At 41.0% G+C, this 21968-nt stretch overlaps 1 protein-coding gene across 1 annotated transcript; it reads right to left on the reverse strand.

The window, feature by feature from the left end:
• Positions 1-1743: 1743 nt before the first annotated feature.
• akirin1 (akirin 1) lies at positions 1744-16651 on the reverse strand. Its single transcript, XM_084052881.1, has 5 exons — positions 16242-16651; positions 6501-6647; positions 3987-4115; positions 3439-3510; positions 1744-2278 (listed from the first exon to the last, which is right to left on the reverse strand). The coding sequence occupies exons 1-5, from the start codon at positions 16462-16464 to the stop codon at positions 2268-2270; spliced, it is 582 nt and encodes a 193-aa protein (XP_083909007.1). The 5' UTR covers positions 16465-16651; the 3' UTR covers positions 1744-2267.
• Positions 16652-21968: the final 5317 nt, after the last annotated feature.

Here is a 21968-nt window from a genome sequence, read left to right on the forward strand (position 1 = left end):
AAACCAGTCCCAAAAATGGAAACCCGCAACTGCCAATATTTACAAGCAACTTAACAGAAAAACAAGCCCAAAGTCTCTTATAATAAGCGGACATGGCAACACTGTACCTGTGTTTCCCAGTGAAACGCCCATAGAAACGCCATACCTGGGATCAGTGACGTCACCTGCAAATAAACATTATGCAAATCCAGAGCCATTGCTCCGTAGACTGTACAAACCCAGCCGGTATTAAACCAGAACTACCAGGAAAACATAGTCAATGTTTTTACGTAAGTGAAAGTATCAATACAACAATGTAGAAATACTCTGTTACAAGTAATAGTCCGAGATTCTAAATTGACTTGAGTAAAAGTAAAAACAAATATTGGTATTTGGCATCAAAATGTACTTAAATGACCAAAAGTAGAAAGTACCTATTATGCAGAATGTCCCATTTTACAAGTTTTCAAATGTGTAAAAAATCTTCTGAAATTTGCGGATCTACAAGCTCACAATGCCTCAAATCGCAACGCATTGTGAGCTTGTAGAACGGCTATTTTCAAATGTATATAGGGCTGAAGTGGTTATGGTATGTTTTGTAAAAATAATCCAATCTACAAACTAAATATTTCAAATAATTGCAGTGGAGTAAAAGTATAATATTTGCCTCTGAGATGTAGTGGAGTAGAAGTAAAAGTATTGAAAATTGTAAATACTCCAGTAAAGCAGTAAAGTAAAAAAATACCTCAAAATTGTACTTGAGTACATGTACCTAGTTACTTTCCACCACTGACTACCAGCCCCCCATGCCCAAGCCAAACGAAAATCGCTGTTTGATACATAAAGGGATTTCTTTCTTTCTTAAAATGAATGCTATAACAGTAGTTTAGCTACAAATGGTTGCAACTATCTTACATAGTTCACTTTTAACACCACAAGATGGCACTAGAGGGCTGAATTAAGGACACACTGGCAGTATGAGACTTTTAAAGTTCGTTTATAGAAACCATAAACTGGTACAGTAAATTAATTATTTAAAAAAGAAATGTTTGATAATACAGTCATTACCATCCAATGATGAAACCATAGACTGTAAAATACAACACATTCAGTTAATCTTTCAGTTGACCTCTCGGATGCCTTTTAAGGTCTTACCAGCAGATGGTGCCATAAGACCACATCTCTTAAAACATTGACCAAAGCCAATGAATAAACATTTTTATAAAACCATTTTCATGAAAGGGACTTATATGTTATATGTTATAAATATGTTTACTGTAAAATAACTATAAGTAGTCCAAACATGTGGAGGAGAGGAAGTTAAAACTAATTTCATTCTATAAAAATGGCAACATGTTTCGACCGGTCTTCAAGGTCTTCATCAGGGCGAGAAGAGAACTGGTCCAGTTCTCACCCTCATGAAGACCATAACCGGTTGAAACATTTTGGCATTTTTAAAGAATCAAATTCGTTTTAACTTTACTTCCTCTTTGTTTGAGTGCTCCTCTTTCCTTTTTAAGTCTACATTCCTCCTGTGAGCACCCGGTTGGCCTCTGTGTTCTAATGCACAGTGGCGTGCACAGACATTTTGAGGGGCAGGTGCTCGTGTATTTGCCCTTTTTTTTCAAAAGGGCACTTCTGGTCAAGAGGGCAAAGGGCAGGTGCTGTAGCACCACCTAGAGTCTATCTGTGCACGTCCCTGCTAATGCACAAGCAGCCATTATATTACTACAATATTTTCACATAAACTGACGACAACAGGGATTTAATCACATAACTTTTATTTTTTCAAAAGGGAAAAAAAATCCACATTCTCAGGTAAAGAGTTGGGGGGGAAAAAAGGAAAAATAAAAGTGGGAGAATGTGAAAAGCAGGAGCTATCAATACAGCTGCTGCAGAGGGGCAGTGCTGGAAGGTAATACAGAACGATCACATTAGCCAAGCTTTTTCTACAGCACCGGCAAGAGATTGACACAAATCTGCTTTATGTTCAAGATTTCCAGAGAGAGCCTATCAAGAAGAGGAAAGAGGTGGGGCTTTTTACATTATTTCTTGTTAAATCTTTCAGATTCTTCTAAGTTTTGGCCAGCAGCAACAGTTTTGAAGTAAGAAATCAGTTTTGGATTAAAAAAATGTGGATAAACCATGGCACCCAAACGGCTTGAGAGGGGAAGAAAAAGATAATAATAAAAGGGAGATAAAACTGAAGTGAAAATTGAGTGGAGGATGGGGGCAGTAGAAGAGAAGCCATCTTGTGAGAGACAAGCTGGGACCTCATCGATGGGAGTTCAAGAGACATCTGAAACAGAGGAATTGAATAATGGATGAGTGCTGCAGTCTGGAATAAAACAAGACACAGAGAAGATCATAGGCCTAGCCAATATGTACAAAATCAGATATGTATTTTTGACCAAATACCTCAATATCGATTCAACCATAATATTTTTAACACTCATGCATTATGATATCCAAAATCCCAGGTGGCATCTAGTCTTGTATCACAATATTGATTTAATACAGATATATTGTCCAGCCCTAAGATTACACATCTCAACTTTGAACATTTAATGCAAAATCTATCCAGTTCAGTGTTTCCCTTAGAATGAAGTTGTAGCAGCGGCGGTGAATTTTTATATTTTTTTTGCCCTCAAAATAAGACGTCAGGTGTCTTTGAGATTGACAGGTGTCACAGTGGCCCTGTGGACCGCCTACAGGCAAAACACTTGTGCATGGAAAATACAGAGGCTTCTATCTTTTAGTATGCAAGATCATTATGGATCTTCCTAATGTTTATTTCAGTGGTTTCCTTGCACATTCAATGAAATGGTTACATTTGTTGTAATGTTAAGCTTAATTTATATTCCATCGCCCAACTGTGTTTTGGGGTTAATCAAGTTGTAACTTGATTTAATATGCTGAGATGATCAGGAAAGAACACAATGAATTGACCTGAATACGAAGAGGGATCCCGATCTATCGAGAGTATGCCTAGTAGGACCCATAGTTTTCACATAATGTTCAAACATTTATTGTCATAACCAAATTACAGTTTATTTAGAATTTGTTTGTGTGCACAGAGATTAAAAAAAGAGACGAAAACTGCTGATGCAACATCAACGTGTCAGAAGATCAAAGAGTCTCTCTCTTTCTATTGGTCTGGACAGCCAGTCCTCTCCATCTCTTACAAGTGTGTAAACTGGACATGAAGCATCCATAATGATGGCGCAAAATAATATCTTAAGTCTATAAAGACATAAGATGGCGCAGTCTTCCATCGTTAAAAAATACACAATAATAATTTACATAAAAATTGAGTAGTCAGTCGCACAGCGCCACTATTGCATGCATATAGGGGAAGCACTGCAATTTTTCTGCAGGATTTGAAGGTTACTTATTTACCAAAGCGAGACAAACAAGCTGCTCAATACTATACTAGTATACAATACTACTAATACTTACAACTAGCAGGCCGGGCACCATATCTTCGCATGATCTGGTCTTGTGTGAATTTCACAAAAGATTCATATTGTTCTGAAAGAGAACAGTTAAGGGAGTTAGTAGTGTAAAACAGTACCACAGAATCAAGTACCACCACAGAATCAAATGGCAGATGGGACAGAGGAATTAATTAGGAATGAGTCTTGCATCAGTTACTAAACACAATTACACACTTTTATCACACTTGCTTGTTTCAAGAACCATGCCACAATTTAATTCCACACCCATTTATAACCTTGGCATTCAGAAGCCTCTACCACAACAGTTTGAAGCAACTGAAGGAAAGGCATTGCTAATTGCACAGATAATATCGAGCAGGTTTCCTGTTGGTGGAGCAGAATCAACTTCAACTTCACTGTTTCACATCTTACAGTGGGGTGCTTTCAATTCAGAGGAAAAGTGCTGTTCTAATGCTAATAAGAGCAATAACTTGAGTTTGTTTGGTTTTGTGTGTTTAGTTTTCTCAGCTAGTTAGCATACAGTACAGATATAAACTTCACATATTGTACCTGCAAGTTTTGTGTTGAGGATCTGTTCGTACTCCTCCCGGATCTTTTCCTCGTGGTCTTTGAGCAGACGCTCACACAGGTAGCTCACCTGCTTCAGCGTGAATGACGGCTGGTCCTTCCTTGAGGCACCTGGTGATAATAAAAAAAAGAACAGCCCATAAGCTTTTCAAATAAGGCTGACACCCCCATGGCCATTTACACAGTGATAGGTCACAGAGTCTGCAATGTCCTCTCTCCAAAAATAGAGAGGGCATTGCATACTCTGAATGCAGTCCAAACACAATGTACAGATATTGCTTTTTGTCTCTTTCTCCCCAGCAGCAGCAGTAAGGCTCATGTGGCACTAATGAAGGCCCTTTTCCCCTAAACCCCCTTCAGTGTCTCCTTCACAGAGCAACTAGATCCTGCTTTGGCTGGGTGATTCATTGCCCCCGGGCACACTGAGGTCTGCTATGACCCGTTTGCACTGAGAATGTTTGTTTATAAATCACAAGCAGGGATGGCAGGACATGTATAAGAGGCTAACCTAGTAGGTCTCAGAAAAAGAGACAGAAAGAGGCCAGGTTAGTGCTAGTATTGGAGCCAATGTGACATAAGCTGGGAGTATTAAGGCTCTGGTTTGGGTTTCACACACACACACACACACACACACACACACACACACACACACACAGAACTTGAATGATTTAGAAATCACAGCCATGGAAACTAGCTTTGAAACCAATCTAAAGCTGTACAAAGTATCTATGATCAAATAATTTCAGAAATATGAGTGTCTTAGCTTGTTAGGCCTAAGGCCCTCCCTCTGTCACTGTGCCCGACTGAAATTATGTACTAGTCTAGTAACAACTGAGAGAGGGCATTGTTTCGTTATCATTGGTATGACGATGATGTAACAGGAGCGAGGGATAGCCAAGTACTGTCAGCACCACCAAATAATCCCATAATCACAGCAAAGAACATCCTCAAGGGTATTGTGGCCTTTATACAACCCACGCACCTGTACAGGCTGAAAAGTTGCCTTCAAAGCAGCACAGACACAGAAGAATAACAAAGAAAGTAAAAAGAAGCAAAGATCACTCGCTAGCGCCCTCCCTGTTAAAGCTGCTTTATGGGGAATTGAAGGGATATTTCACTTTCAAACATGTTTGGGGTAATTTTAACATCTATTCAGGCTTTTGTGAGCACACCAGACAGTTTTTCAGTTGCTTGATTCAATATGGAGATATTCGATATTAATTTTATCAGACACTTCATTTTAACCATGATGGATTCATTGGAAACACCCGTCCTTGGTTCTGGTGACGGATATTGTCTTTCTAATACGTGACGTGAGGGGGCCGTAGTTTTTCAATTACTTTTTATAACAAATTTATAAAAATAAATTGAAAAAAATAATTGAAAAAACACAGCCCCCTTACGCATTGTCACCAGATTCAAGGACGTGTCATGTCGTCTCATCTCTGTTTATTGACAGCACGCAGTTATATACATTATATATATATATATATATATATATATATATACACATTATATATATATATATATATATATATATATATATATATATATATATATATATATATATATATATATATATATATATATATATACATACATATATATTAGTATACATTCGGCTACAGCCGAATGTATACTTTGCTGTATGACAGGTCGTGCACCAAAAATAGCAGATCTGCAAGCTCACAATGCATCGCGGAAGCAGCTCATTGTGAGGTTGTAGATCTGCCATGTGACCCGCTGTACGACATAGTATAAATTGAGCTGAAAAGGACCGGGCAGCTGTTCTCACATTAATTGACTTTTCTGCGAGAATATATCAGCAAATGCCGATTTATGGGCTGATAGTGGCCAATAATCTGCTCCATAGTAGGCTATTCAGCGAAGCCTTTCTTTTGTACTTCTTATTTATCATTTATTCATCTACCAAAAATATTATATACAAGCTAAAGCCTGATTTATACTTCATCATATGACAGTGTCACACACAGAGCGAAAATAGCCGATCTACAAGCTCACAATGTGTCGCAGAAACAACATGTTGTGGGCTTGTAGAACGGCTATTTTCGCGCGGCTCACTGTGTCACCATCATACACCGGAGCATGAATTAAGCATAAGAACCTATGATAAGAATGTGCTGTAACGTACTGTTGACGTGATGCACTAGAGCAGTGCTGACTATTCAAATGCCTTTAGAGGTGCTAATTACTCTAGGTACCTGCACCTACAGAGGTGCTCTGTATTCAGTACCTTGTTAAATCATAAGGCATTTAAATTGCTGCTGCGTGGTGGAACCCAACCCTCCCTGTCTTCGAAAAAGTCATCGACAGAATAATCGCTGAGAAGACAATCGATAGTTGCAGCCCTAGTCCTGGCTGTAAATCCAGAACCTATAGTTGGTTGTGGACTTGTTTTGTTTCACAGAATGCACAGCATTTGTTTTTTGCATTTTTTCTATTACAGTAGAAAAACAGTAGAGTGTTGTTTCCTACCTGGTGGGGAGCTGGGGGCTGCGAGGGCGGAGGAGGGGCTGGGCGCATCGCTCGAGGTACAGGCCTCACTTTGGTTGAAGGCCCCCTCCAACTGCCGCCGCCTCTGGATTCGGCTGTACTCCTGACGGAGGTTCTGGAAGATCTGCTCTGTTGGGGGGATGGGCAAGAGTCAGAACATCATACAAAGACACCAAGATGATTCAGAAGAGTTTGAACTGTGCAGGGGGACTGCTTTGGGTGATGGTTACGGGAAAATGCCAGGGCAGCCGTGCAGATGGAAAATATCAGACCGGTTCATTCCAGGCCAGGGTGGATACAAAAATGGAAAGAGTCAGCCTTGAGGCTCAAACCTTTCTTGCCTTTGTGTACTTAAACCATGAAAGACAAGTTCTTGCAACGTGAGATATTGTTGGAATATCCTAGTTGCTTTGTAATGACCACGGTTAAATAAATATAAAAAGACAAATCCGTATCACAAAATAGGGAACAGTGCATTAGCACAGTGTATTCGTGGTTTAATGAGGGGCCCCTTACAGTTCATCTATAATCAAACAATGTAACCAATGATGTGTTCCTTGAACATATCCTACAGCTTTGCACACTTCCTCTGTGCAACTTTTCAAAAAAATCTAAACAAAGATTCAAACAAGCAGATGAACACAGGAAGTTGAGCTTTAAAGTTGTACACAAGACCGACACCACCATTTATCTACCAGAGCTATGTGACACACCAAAGTGAACACACATATTGGTCCTTGAGATAAACCGATTGGAAGATTTTGCCAATACAGTTTTTCTCTTACTATAAATGCGCAAAATATCTGCGTATGCGCATGCATGTTCTCGAGAACCTTCCGGACCGATTGCCATGAGTGCGGTGCCTGGCGTCAAGTCGGTGGGATAGGTGGTTGTCCAGAACTGCTGAGTCGACTGATATTTTGGCCTATTACTAACTCCTTCACTGATAGATATTATTCTTATTTCTGGCTGTGTTTGTCCAGTGCCAGCGTCAAACGCGTCCATGGCACTGTGGACCAAGTACCAACGGACACGTTAACGCTTCCAATGGCAGTAAAAGAGTTAAACACAACTCATTATTATTACAGAATGTTTTAGTCTTCTTTATGTTTCAGTACTTATTTTGTCTGACGTCATGGAGGTATAGTGTTTACACTGTCACTTTTAAGATTTGACAATATTAATACAATATTAATACAAAGATTATAGAGGCCAAGAGATGAAACTCTGGTGCTTTGAACAAATTAAATGCAGCGAACGCATGCAAGGTAATAAAATACCTCTTTCATATTTTAGCTGTGATTGCCAAGCAATTCAGCGATCCGTTCAACTTTTCTGCTCACTGAGCAAAACGTCCACGTCATAATGTTCTTGTTGCAGTGTGCACAACTTGACCATCGTGCTGGGCATGCATGTAAGTATGACCGGCACCAAATCTGATTTATTAGACTGACTGGCCGGTCACCAATCATGGCCAAGCGACAGACAACCAGCCAATTCCTATCACCTGCAGATTGCTAGGTGCAACTCTACTGGTCCTGTATCAGCTTCACTTCTGCCCTGTAATCTTTTATGATGTTGTGTATATTATTCCAATGTTGGAAAATACGCATGTCTATGCCATGAAATATAGCACTATCAGGGATGCCGCACTGACTGCCATAATATGTCATACTATTGAAGGCCTACTTAGCAGTCGTGCAGATGTATGATGCTTCCTCAGGCGCAAAGGGCTGATTGATTAGTGTGGATAGATCTGGGTGATATTGTGCTGCAATGCGGAAGGGGACAGTGTGAAACAGGGCACCCCGTGCTTCAGTCCAGCTGTCTGAGAATACTGGGTTGGGCTGCTTCCTGCCTCCAATGATTTTGAGAACTGCTGCAAAGCTGCACTCTTAACACTAGGAGCGCTGATCATCCAGGCATGCCATGACCACCACCTCTCCTGTGACACAAGAGCACTTAGTTTACCGACCGTGATCAAGTGCTGATGTGCATCAGATGGCACTTCTTAAGCTGCTTTCCTACCGAAAGATAAAATATCTTTCTTATCACTAGAATTGTTTCACTTTGGTTGCTGTTTGTGTTCATTCGCATATTCAAATAATTGCCTCTTCATACCAATCACTGCACACATACTATGGAAACACCCTGTACCGGATTCTAATAACGTTTTAATCTAGCAGTTGTATGTATGAACACACATATTGAACAACTATATGTTCCATCATGTCAAAAATATATGAATCGTTTTACAATCAAGCTGTCAAAAACACACACCAAGCATGTTTTCCTCCTTCCCAGCCGGCAGCTGTAGCCTACTGCCGGGGACGACCCCGCTCCGCAAGGCCATCACATCAGGATACGCCAATACTCTATGAGGATTTTTGGAGATTTTTGGAGATACACTGATCTGACGACTTCCCATTCATCGCATCACTCCCTCGGGGCCTCTGCGATACACACTTAACAGTCCCCTGGGACAGCTACACAACTAATCGTGAATACATTTAACAATTGTTCACAGTAAATCATGGCATGGTAGCATGTCCCCAGTATAAGAATTTAGAACCCCTGCACAACTGAAAATAGTTAAGAGCAAAATTAAGCACACAGTGCAATGAAAGAACTGCGCAATTAAGAAACATGACTAGGGATGGCCAACCGTTAAGAAATCGGCCACCGATTAATACTAACGACTAATCGTTAAAAAAAAAAGGTCCAAAAATGTTTTTTAATTGTTTTTTGGCCAAGTCTACACCTGCAACCACACGTAACTTCCACTTTATTCTTCTTCTTCCTCGTCTTGGTATTGTTTGTGTTGGAGCGCCTCAGTGCGGCTGCAGAGTTCATGTGCAACCTCTTCCAGAGAGAGAGAGACACTAGAAACTCTGCTGGAGACACAAAACAAACTGTGTAGACATGGCCCTTTGAAATAAAATGTATTTTGGCCCTTTTTTTTTTTACACAATTCTTTTCTTAACGGTTATCGATTCATTAATCGGTAAGGCCTAACGGTAACCGGTTAATAAAATGTCTCCATTTGGCCATCCCTAAACATGACATCAGCAACATGACTGAGATACCCCCTCCACCCCCCTTTCCCATTTACCCACACACACAAAATAGGCCCTTCTGGTCCTGATAAACCATATGCCTTCCTGCCGTTCTATGTCAGCACAGGTTAAACATAGCTAGCAAAACAACCCCCTCTCATTCCCTGACTCACTCAGCATCTAATCAGAAGGCTAAAGTTCAGCATTATCCTGGGAAAAACAGAAAAACACCATGGCCTACTGCCGTTTTAGCTCAACTGGCTCTGATAACCAAGCGCACGAAGAAGAACTTATCTCTACTCCATTTCAGGGAGGGAGTGAAAGGCCTGTTGCGTATGGAGCACCTCTATCTGAGGAGCCCTGCCTCATTTATCTTGGGTGGAGGAGAGAGCCTGCAGGCAAGGCTGCTAGTTCAGTCTGTTCAGCAACAAGCCTCTCTGGACGGGAATAAAAGCAGAACCTTCTCCACACACAGAGGCCATTTTGAGAAAAGAGCCATGTTATGTGGTCCTGGCACTATAGAAACTGGAGGCTTCATTGAGCATTTAGCACAACGAGCAGGGGATACAGGCTATGGAAGCCTTCCTGTGTTTAACAATACAGAACGCTAATCTGACAGGCTCAGTTTGTTTAGTCCCAGCAATAGCTTTTCACACTTAATAGAGCTATGTCACTGGGGGCTGAATGACATCCCTCGACTCATTCTTCTCCCATAGAGACAGCTGAGTATTACCATGGCCTTGGAATGGACTTTTCCACCATTGTAGCAGCAAAGTGTAGGGAAGAACCTGAAACAAATGGGCTATAACTGTATAAACTTCTGTCAATCCGTTTAGTTTACTTGATTATAAATTAAAATGAAAAAATTATATACATTGGCCTGTGTGGCAACAAACACATACAGTAAGCCTTTACTGCATCTACCTAAGCCAAATGGGAGTGCCTACTTTCTGTGTGTAGGGTTACATTTCGATTTTCTATTCTGCAGTGTTGTTGCTAGACATGTTAAAGTGATCTTGGCACTCCAGGGTACCTTAATAGACAAGTAAAAAAGCCCCCCTGTTGCCAGTCCACTCCCAGCACTGCCAACTATTAAGAATCCTAATCGTGGGTGTTGCCAGGCAACAATGACCCTGCTATGACTAGGCTGAGCAATCAATCACAGAGACTTCCGGGCATGAGGGCAAGGCAAGCGGAGAAAGCCTCAGCTAAAAAGGCTTAGCCTAGGCACAGGCCAAACAAAAACAGTGAATACGACAGGAGATTGGCCAGCTAGATTGGTTGTGGGGGTAAAGGCCCAGCAGAGAGAAAACGGTCTGACTCATTTAATTTCACCCTCAACTGCTGAAGGATAGCTAAATCACCAGGAAGTTGCTCATGGGGAATTGTATGAGTTTTAGTTTAAAACTGTGCTGGTAAGAGAGCATAGTAGACCATCAGTGGTTGCAGGGCACAAACAAAAGGAGTGGGAACTGACCTGCTGAGTATCAGGAAGTTGAGCACGAAAACATCTCAATAATCTTGAACAGAAACCACAATACAACAATAAGGATGTTGGTGCAGACAGACAAAGCTAGATTAACACTGTAGCAGTATCAAGACAAATTAATTAATCCAGGCCTGAGCCAATAATTCATTTAAATCAAAGGTTCAAATAAAACCACAATAAGCAGTAGTCAGGGCTAAAGTGACAATGCAATCTGGGCTGAAGTAACCAAACCACATCATCTTGGGGAAGTCCTGCAGTGCCGTACTAGGCCTTTAAAAATAAAGTGATGAGGCACATTGGTTGGTGGTGACCGCTAAATGGCACAATCCTATTGGCACACCACCAAGTTATTTTCTATAGAAATAATGAAACGTATCTTCTGATTTGGTGAGCATGGCATTTTTTTCTGAATCTGGCATCCAACGTGGTCACTGGCCAGCAGATGAGACAGATATTCTACCCCCATAAAGCATTGGATCACATCAGATATCCTATGGGATATAGACCAAGTTAATTATGTGTGATCTATATGACCTGTGCACTTTTCCACCCACTCCCTCGGTTTACGATGACTTAGTGGGAATTAAAAAACAGTTCCCCACTGCAGGCCCTGGTTCATCTATCATCTCTAGGCACTCTAACCGAAGTACATGCCCTAACTGGCAGCACCAGGCAGGGGGATGGGGAGAGGCAATGTAGATGGGTGATCCCATCTAGGTCTAGATTATGAAATGATAACCAGAAGGCTTGGTCGTAATGATTCACCAAGCTTGGCATACATTTTCCTGGCTTGTACAGCCACAAATCAACACAGCCGTCACCACAAAGAAAAACCTGACTGGCTGGAAAGCATGTGTGGGTCCTGGGTCAGGAGGGGTGGGGGGCTGACAGCTGACCTTTAGCTAAATACAAAACTGCTTTCACTTGGCAAACCCCAGCTGAGGCAGGCTTGCCACACCAGTCGCATGAGGGGCCACATTCTGGGTGAAGGTGAGGATAATACCTGGTATCCAGACCTCATATCTGCAGCACACACACTCATGCACACAGACTTCTACATTCCTTCACCCTCTGCAGCTGCCGTGCTGTAATTTAGCAAGCCAAAATGGGGAGTACACAAGTCGTGCCAACTGCTTAACAGTAAATACATCACGCCAAGGCCAAGCAATGGCAGCTAAGTGATCTTTGACATTTGTTGTTACTGTTGTACTACTGCAACATTGCATATTGTATATTAGTACCATGTACAAATGTTATGTTGTGGTTACACTACATACAGAAGCCAGAAGCTGTAAACAATAAAACAATACATTTCATTATGTGTTCTCCCAGTTTCAACAAATTCAAATAAGTTTACAATGTTACACTGGCCCTCACAAGCATAACCCCAGACTGTAAACATTTTCTAGGCTGTGGCTAATCAGGGAAGTGAAAAAGCTGAACAGCATGACCCACTACATCACAAACGGAAACACTTCACAGGAAGTCAGCCATGACGACAATTCTTCCTCCTATCTGGTTGTCACAAAAACCTTGTGCTTCTGTTGACACCTGCATGTGTGAAAAAATACCCACAGCAACTAATCTCTTGGAGCCTAGCTTTTCTCGTTTCCCACACTCAAAAGCATATTTCACTCACCGCACAAAGCGCATAAACTTGCACCTTGTCCAAACGACTAAATCCTGCCCCAATGAGAGCTGTACAGATTAGACAAAGTTATCCAGTGTAGGTAGGCCCTTCATTCATTGCTCACAATCAGCTGAATTATCACATCATGGCCATTTTGAACCTACATCGGGGGGGGGGGGGGGGGGGGGGGGGGGGTTGGGATGGGGACGCTCCGCCCTCCACTCACACGAATGATGACATACAAGCCTGTTGCCTCTGGTCAATTATTTCCTTTTTGCTCAACAATAGTTTTGGAATTTGACTTGAATCAAAACCTAAAGGCTGTCAACCTCCCCATGTCCTTTAAAAAAATGTGTATGCAATTACACTTCTGGAGAACAAAGGGGGATGCTAAGCAGTAAGCATTCGCTGTGGTTATTCAATTAGGTGAATTCCTAGGAAGTAGGCTACATTCCCCTCTTCCGCAGGTGGATGCGCTCCATCAAAAAGTGCTGACTGAAACCCCACACGGGGAAAAAGCTTCATTGTCAAAGAGCACAGTGAAGAGAGAGCGGGTTGCTGGCTGAAAGCCATGTTGCAAATATGTATAATGTGCAACAGCCATGGTTAGTTAGAATTCAAATCATCTAAGAGAGACAGATAGACAAACAGCAAAACAGAGGATGGTTTAACCAGCTGAATGGAGGATGCAAGTACCTCAAGACATAGCCCATGGATAATGATTAGGGCTGGGAGTGCCACTAAAACAAAAGACTTCTTGTGCAGGGGGGTGCTCTAGCAACACAAACTGGTGGCCTGCCAGGCAGTCCCACACACCCGTATTAGATTTCTGAGTCATTGACATTCTTCAGTTATTTTGTGGTAAGGAGAGAAAGCTACATATTTTACAGCAAAAGGAAATAATCTGTTTGGACTAAGACTAGCCTTTCTTAAGGCTGTTACAATCATGAAATTTGTGTTGACAATTCTGCTAAATAATTGTGATTAGGCGATTATGTAGTAATTATACTAGACAGGCCTAGCCTTACTCTTCTTGATGCAAGCTAGACAGAAGGCGATGTTTTTTAGCCACTGAAGTGATATAAGCCTTCTGGGGGCTAAAGAGTTGATCTTCTCTACACGTCTCACTGATGGAATGATCACACAATTCCATGGAGGGTCAGAGGATTTTTTAATTAGTTTTTTTTTCCTTCTTTTTTTTAGATTAAAGTCTGTCCGCTGTCAAACTGTCCAGCCCCAGTGGTGATAGACACATACAATAATAAGCCTTCAGTGAGCCTTCAGTGAATTGCTGCCGAGATATCCAGGTAATTATCTTGCTTCCCTCTTGTGCCCCCACACACACCCAGTTGATGCTCACATGGGAGCTGCTTTCTCAAGTGAAAGGGGAGGGAACAGTACAGGCATAAAGGAGAAGAACAATGCCTTGCCAGCCAAAGCTGACAGTGTTTTGGTATAGAAAGCCACTCCATACATACAATGAACCACATGAGGAAAAACTGGCAGCCATGACAAGGAACGCAGTGTTCTCAACCTGTGGGTCGAGACCCTCAGGGGAGTCCCCACATGATGGGGGGGGGGGTGACAGTGAAATGACAATTTAAGGACTTTTAACACCTTTTTAATACCTAAAAGAAAGGGTGAAGAAAGAAAGAAAAACACTGCATCAAAAGTAATCAATAAACTATACTATAAAGACTGGCGAAACATCAGCCAAATTGTCAAATAATATAAGGAAGAGGCCAACATTGTGAAAATAGCAGATCTACAAGCTCAAAACGCCTCGCAAAGAGAGGCGGTGTGCGCTTGTAGATCGGCTATTTTCACATTATTTATCTGTGGAACCGAAAATCGAATACCTCAACTCCTACAATTCCAAGTGCTTGTCAGGGTAGGGGGTACCCAGGTCAAATATCATTATTTTGAGGCGTCACGGCCTGAAAAGGTTGAGAACCACTGCCCCTAGGCAGCTCCTAATTATCAGCTTGAGACATAATTTGCCAAAAGGCTGATGTGACGCCATTTGTCTGTTTGGGAAATGGATGGAATGAGCATGCACTGCTGGCTAATCAGTCCCAGTGTACATGCACGAAGGATGGCCGACTATGACGCCATTGTTTTCTGGGCCATTGTGTATCATATCAAAGTTATGACACGGCGTATTGTTTTAACGCACACAGCAAAAGCACAATATCCATAGACAGACTTGAAATCAGGAAAAGAAGGCCGGTTTTGCTGTCATGTTTCTCTCTCTATGGAAATAGTCAACATTGTTTGTTCATGTACTGCAGCTCATGAAAGTGAAGCAGTGATTTCCTGTTAGTGGGAGAATCCTAAACAGAACTTTCAACTGAATATTTTCGTTACAAACAGGGTTATTATAGCCAAACTGCGCTTCCTTCGACTACTAACTTGGTCAGCAAAAATGTTCGCTCGATATGGCGTTGTCACTAATTAGTTAATAAAGAAATGTTATATAACGTGACTACGTGTTATTGATTGTGTTCTGATAAAACAATGTTCCCTGTCGGACCTCATCGGCGACGCGTTATTATGAATCCCACGCCGCGTCCTGGATTTAGACCCGCCTTACGTGTCTGATTGGCTCCCCGGCAGGCATAGTTTTACTGAGGTTAGGGTTAGGGTTAGGGTTAGGTTTAGGCATAGTCTTACTGAGGTTAGGGTTAGGGTTAGGGTTAGGTTTAGGCATAGTTTTACTGAGGTTAGGGTTAGGGTTAAGGTTAGGTATAGGCATAGTAGCAAAAACGAGAACTGTCAATCACAGCGACTACTGACCAATCACAGCGCCCGCTCAGCGGGTTTGCCACGACGCGGTGTGGGAATCATAATAACGCATCGGCGACGTGCACCTTGCTAATGTTAGCAGTGTTGCCAGGTTTTGTCAGAGGAATAAGCAACCGAGTCTAGGAAAACAAGCCCAAAAGAAGCGACTAGGCCACATGAATATTTAGTTTAAACTAGCCCCATATAGTACTGTACATCGGCTATTTGAAAATAGCAGGTCTACCAGTTCGTAACGCGCCACGATGCAACGCGTTGTGAACTTGTAGATAAGCTATTTTCAAAAACTTCAAATAAAATGTGTTATAAAAACACAAAGCTGGCACAACACATTTTCAGATGCGGGTTAGGGGACAAATACATAATTACATTTGGGGGTCTATCATGACATGAACATATTTGATTACCACTGGTTTAAACATAAATTACCCAAAATAAGCAACTATACTTTAGAAACAAGTCCACATAAGAAACTATACTTTAGAAACAAGCCCAAAAAACCGCAACCACCAATATTAACAAGCAACTTTACAGAAAAAGAAGCCCAAAGTCGCTTTAATAAGCCAACATGGCAACGCTGCTAATGTTAGCTTAGCTAGGCTGATGTTTCCTTCCAACCCCCATCCATACCGATTCTCTCTCCACAAGCTATCCATTCCACTCCACCCAAACCCCCTCCCCCCATGTCACCCACCCCACCACACAAATGCAACCAAAATCCTCCAAATGTCGACATGATTCCATACCTGGGGTGAGCCTGTGTTCACCCCCGATCGCCGAGGGAGACATCATCGAGTGCGATGATGATGGGCTGCTGTCCACCATCGGCGGACGGAGGTTGTTGCATCTCTGCGGGGACGGAGTGCCTGGATTCCCCGGTAGCGGGTTGCACCTTCTCCGCTTGGGAGACTGAGGACTGAGGAGGGCCTCAAACTCCATCGACCGCTTTAACGTAGCTCCACAAGCCATGATGTCGGCGAAACTAAAACCAAACCAAACACAAAAAAAACAAAGAAAACGTGATCGGACAGAGGACCGAACCCACAAAACTAGGGTTTTATTTGAAGCCAACGCCGCTTAAAGATAATCTTTTCCTCTGGGGTTTCTTAACGGTTTCTTTCTCTCCTCACAACAACGGATTCTGAACACTGAACTGAAGTAGTAAAGCCAACTGCCGACCCAGCCTCAGTGTTGCCAGGTTTGGCGAGAGAAACAAGCAACCGGGTCTATGAAAACAAGCCCAAATGAAGCGAGCCCCTTCGCCCTTTAAACATACAAACATTGGTTGGCTATTTGAAAACAGACAGTATTTCATAACCAGTAATTATCAGTATTTGAAAATAGCAGATCTACAAGTTCACAACGCGTTGCATCAGCTTGTAGATCTGCTATTTTCAACAACAAAAAGAAATCTTGAAGAAATTTTTAAAAATGCGGAATATTTTGAAACATTTCAACAACACAAATATTGTATGGGGGTCCCTGGTATATAAAATAATTTCAGATGGGGGTCTGCAGACAAATACATATACATTTGGTGGACCGTGTCCGTGACATGAAAATAATTGAGAACCACTGTTTTTTAAACAACATTTATGAAGCAAGCCCAAAATAAGCAACTACACTGTAGAAACAAGCCCGAAAAACTGCAACCCATAACTACCAATATTTAAAAGCAACTTACCAGAAAAACAAGCCCAAAGTCGCTTATAATAAGCCGACATGGCAACACTGCCCAGCCTGCTGAATTCTTACGACGTCACAATGGCGGAGCATACCATTGTGCAAAAGAGGGGATATCGACAATTATGCACAATACATGTGCTTGCTTTTATGTTCACTCAACCAGTATATTCATGTCATAACCCCCCAAATGTAAGATAGTCGTGTGTAGTACGTTGCGTGTACGGCTACATTTGTATTTCGTCCTCTGTGTTTGCTCTTTGATGATGTATCTTACCCCCTGTTTGTCGCTATGGACTGTCTTTAGTTGAACTCAAACTGAAGGTTCACGAGACGTCTATGTATCAAGATAGGTATATAAATCATTGAACTCTAGAACCAGATTATTTTGGCCCAGTGCTGGTAAAAGTAGTACTCACATGGAAAATGTACTTAAAGTACCAGAAGTAGACAGTACTCATTATGCATAATGTCCCATCTCACAAGTTTTCAAATGTATAAACATCTTTTGAAAATAGTAGATCTACAAGCTCACAATGCATCACATGTGAGGCATTGTGATCTTGTAGGTTGGCTATTTTCAAATGGCCAAAATGTATATAGGGCTAAAGTCAAGTGGTTAATGTGTGTTTTGTAATAATCAAAATCTACAAAGTTACTTGTAACTAAAGTTTTCAAATAATTGTTTGTTTGATTGATTGAATACTTTATTAACAGTACAAAGACAAGCACAGGGAAGTACAGTTAAATACAAGGTCTGTTAAGAAGATTTTAAACCCAAGAAAGCACTATGGCTTGTTTCCATTGGGGTCCTTTGTACTTAATTGTATTCATTGTAGTGGAGTAAAAGTACAATATTTGCCTCTGAGATGTAGTGGAGTAGAAGTAACAGTTCTGAAAATTGGAAATACTCCAGTAAAGTAAAAAATACCTCCAAATTGTACTCAAGTACAGAACTTGAGTAAATGTACATAGTTACTTTACACCACTGGATACCGGGTGTATATAATCATTGAACTCTAGAACCAGATTAGTTTTGCCTCTTCGGCCTTTACAAAGCCGGGATTGTTCGTAATATCATAAACGCCTCTAAAAGTTCTCACGTAGAATGACCCATTCCACAATATCATCATGTGTTTATAAGGCTATTGCAGCTGTGGGACTGATTTGAATTACTTTAGGTGCTGCAGGTAGCTTAACCGACAGATACATCATTATTTAGGCTATTACTAATAGTAATGCCTATTCATGTATGGTTTGTTATAATAATCTAAATCTGCAAAGTAACTAATAACTAACGTTATCTCCTATACAATTACTTAAAATAATTGTGGAGTAGGATAACATATTTGCCTTTGAGATGTAGTGGATTAGAACAATGGAAACAGGCTACTCAAGTGAAAGTACCTAATAATTGTACATAATACAGTACTTGTACTTCAAAAAAGTTGGAAAGTAAAGTTACTTTCCACCACAGGCCAGTTGAATATTTGTAACATGTAGGCCTATTCTTTCTGGTCCGATGTTGGACAAAACCGGGTTGTAGTAGCCTACTAACAGGATGGTAATGATTGGGCTTACAATGGCATTGTCACCGATGTGGCTTATTTATAGAAATGGAGATGTGCAGGGTGCCTGTCTGCAATGGACAGTACCACCGGACTGTGTCCTGCTGTCATCATATTCAATTTAGCCATGCAATGAATAATGATAGAGAGCCAAGGCAGCTATAACAAATGTGTATTTGCCACCTTTGTTGAAGTGATGTAGAAAACATTAAGTTTTTTCTCTATCCATCTATCTATCTATCTATCTCTGTCTATCTATCTCTATATCTCTATCTATCTATCTATCTATCTATCTATCTATCTATCTATCTATCTATCTATCTATCTATCTATCTATCTATCTATCTATCTATCTATCGATCGATCTATCTATCTATCTATCTATCTATCTATCTTATCTATCTATCTCTCTCTCTCTCTCTCTCTCTCTCTCTCTCTCTCTCTCTCTCTCTCTCTCTCTCTCTCTCTCTCTCTCTCTCTCTGTCTGTCTGTCTGTCTGTCTGTCTGTCTGTCTGTCTGTCTGTCTGTCTGTCTCAATAGGAAAAGCCTCTGGCTTTTTGAGTCATCCATTTGGCATGTTTTTAACCCGTTTTACCTGTAACTTCAAGAACTTTAAGAATCATCTCTCTCTCTCTCTCTCTCTCTCTCTCTCTCTCTCTCTCTCTCTCTCTCTCTCTCTCTCTCTCTCTCTCTCTCTCTCTCTCTCTCTCTCGCTCTCTCGCTCTCTCCTGTCTGTCTGTCTGTCTGTCTGTCTGTCTGTCTGTCTGTCTGTCTGTCTGTCTGTCTGTCTGTCTGTCTGTCTGTCTGTCTGTCTGTCTGTCTGTCTGTCTGTCTATCACCATTTCCCAATTACCCACTCATTCACTCTCCCTTCTTCAGACCCATGGTCTGGGGTGGCAGACACCCTGTCTCCAGCATGTCTGTGGGTTTGATAGAGAGGAGGAGATGACTGTAAACTACTACAGAGTTTAGAGTCATCTCCTCCTCAGTATCAAACCAAAATGTGTACACCTTTTGGCTACAGTATCATTTGGCTGCCTATCAAATATGCATTAATATAGAACTTTCAGAAGAACTCAACTGAGGAATGTTGTAGATGACAAGGAAAGAAGCCAAGAGCCCAAATTGAGGATGTTCAAATAAGACATTTAATCACTTGATATGGTGCTTCAAATAAGCGTATTTACCAGCAACAAGACAAATTATCAACAATCGCTTTTTTTTTTTTAAAGATTGTGTGTGTGTGTGTGTGTGTGTGTGTGTGTGTGTGTGTGTGTGTGTGTGTGTGTGTGTGTGTGTGTGTGTGTGTGTGTGTGTGTGTGTGTGTGTGTGTGTGTGTGTGTTTGTGTGTGTGTGTGTGTGTGTGTGTGTGTGTGTGTGTGTCTGTGTGTGTGTGTGTGTGTGTGTGTGTGTGTGTGTGTGTGTGTGTGTGTGTGTGTGTGTGTGTGTGTGTGTGTGTGTGTGTGTGTGTGTGTGTGTGTGTCTGCGTGTGCGTGTGCGTGTGTCTGTCAAAGTGCACATTGAACTACAATAGCTGCATGTCACTTCTCTTACTACTTGAAAGTGTGTCCGACTGTGTTCTGGGTTAAATCTGTCCCAGACTTGTGTCCCACTTTTCTAGGTACATTGCTGTCACATTGTTGTCACGTGTGGCAAGAATTGCAAACAATCCTCCTCTGCATGGGGCTTTCTTGGCATTCATGTGCAGATAGGCCATCCACAGCACCGTCTTTTCCTGCATGGTCAGGGACAAACAATCAAACAACAATCCACATGTGTCCACCTTTCTGCTGTGTGCTGAACCAAAGAGTCAGCAGTTCAGTTCAGAAAAGGCAAAATTTCACAGCAGAAAGCCCCAAAGCTCTGACACAGGATGGGAAACAGTCAAAGGTTATAGAATGAGTGGCGTAAGGTCACATCATGTTACCCAGTAAATCCTCAGCATTGATTTAACTGATAGTGTACAAATGTAACCAAATGGACCCTTTTTGGTTACATTTGTACGCTCTGTAAGGTAATTTGTGTTTCCTATAATAGAAAGAGAACGTGACATCACCCCATTGAAAGTAATAGCTGAAAACCTCACGAGATGGCGCCACCTGTCCATTGAACTGTTCCTCAAGCTATATTAGGGACTCAGGGAGGTGTTTCCTCTCTAATGGTTATTACACCAATTACACTCCATAGGGTAAAACTGTAGTGTAAGTGTTTGCTATTAGGGAGATAGGTGTTTCCTGACTAAAGGTTATTACACTAACTATACTAGGGTAATCCTGTAGGTGTTTAGGGAGATAGGTGTTTCCTGTCTATGTTAGGGTAATAGGTGTTCTGCCTTTTACTGAGTTTTTTTAAATCATTTATTCATGCACCATAATTCTATTATCTTTTTCTGTTTTATTTTAACTTATTTTTTATTATTTGTTATGTTATGTTTCTTTTGCACTCTCTTATGCTGTGTCTTAATGTCTTAATGCTTAACGTTTTATGTAAAACACCTTGAATTGACTTAAAATTTGCTATACAAATAAACTTGCCTTGCTTCTCAGAGAAAGGATTTTGCAGTGTAGATCTATTCTAGCGGAGTCAGCCCATAACCAATCCTTCTGTTTAAGTAAGCACTAAATACTTGTTAAGATTTTATTTCGAATCACAGAAAAAAAAAAAAAAAACTAAAACTACTGATTAGTGCATTACCAACTTGCAACCCAATTGTAGCCTACTATTTTACATTTAATTTGTATTCATTTGGTAGATTTTTATTTTTCTACTGTTTATTTCTTATGAGATGCCTTTTTATGAAATGTGCTATACAAAAACATTTGCCTTACCATCCCTAATGTACATATGATTCAACAGTGAGTATCCAGAGACATGTACTGTGTATTCCTTCATATGACTGGTCTGACCAAGTACATTTACTCAAATACTGTACATTTTTAGGTACTTTTACTTTAGTTGAGTATTTGCATTTTCTACATATACTTATATTCTGCCTCTTCTCCACTACACTCACTGCACTTTTTATTCCACTACAATTATGTGACAGCCTTCTCTGCAGATTTAGATTATTAATACAAGACATATTTCATTTTTTATAGCATCACATAAAGTAATTCAAATTAGCTCCAGCTTTACCAGCTGCAACATTAAAGTGATGAACACATTAATACCTTACTAATTACAATCCAATAATATTATTGTGAAATGGGCAATTTTTTTAAA

The sequence above is a fragment of the Gymnoscopelus microlampas genome (assembly GCF_963454915.1).
Source record: "Gymnoscopelus microlampas genome assembly, chromosome: 3".
Taxonomy (NCBI): Eukaryota; Metazoa; Chordata; class Actinopteri; order Myctophiformes; family Myctophidae; genus Gymnoscopelus; species Gymnoscopelus microlampas.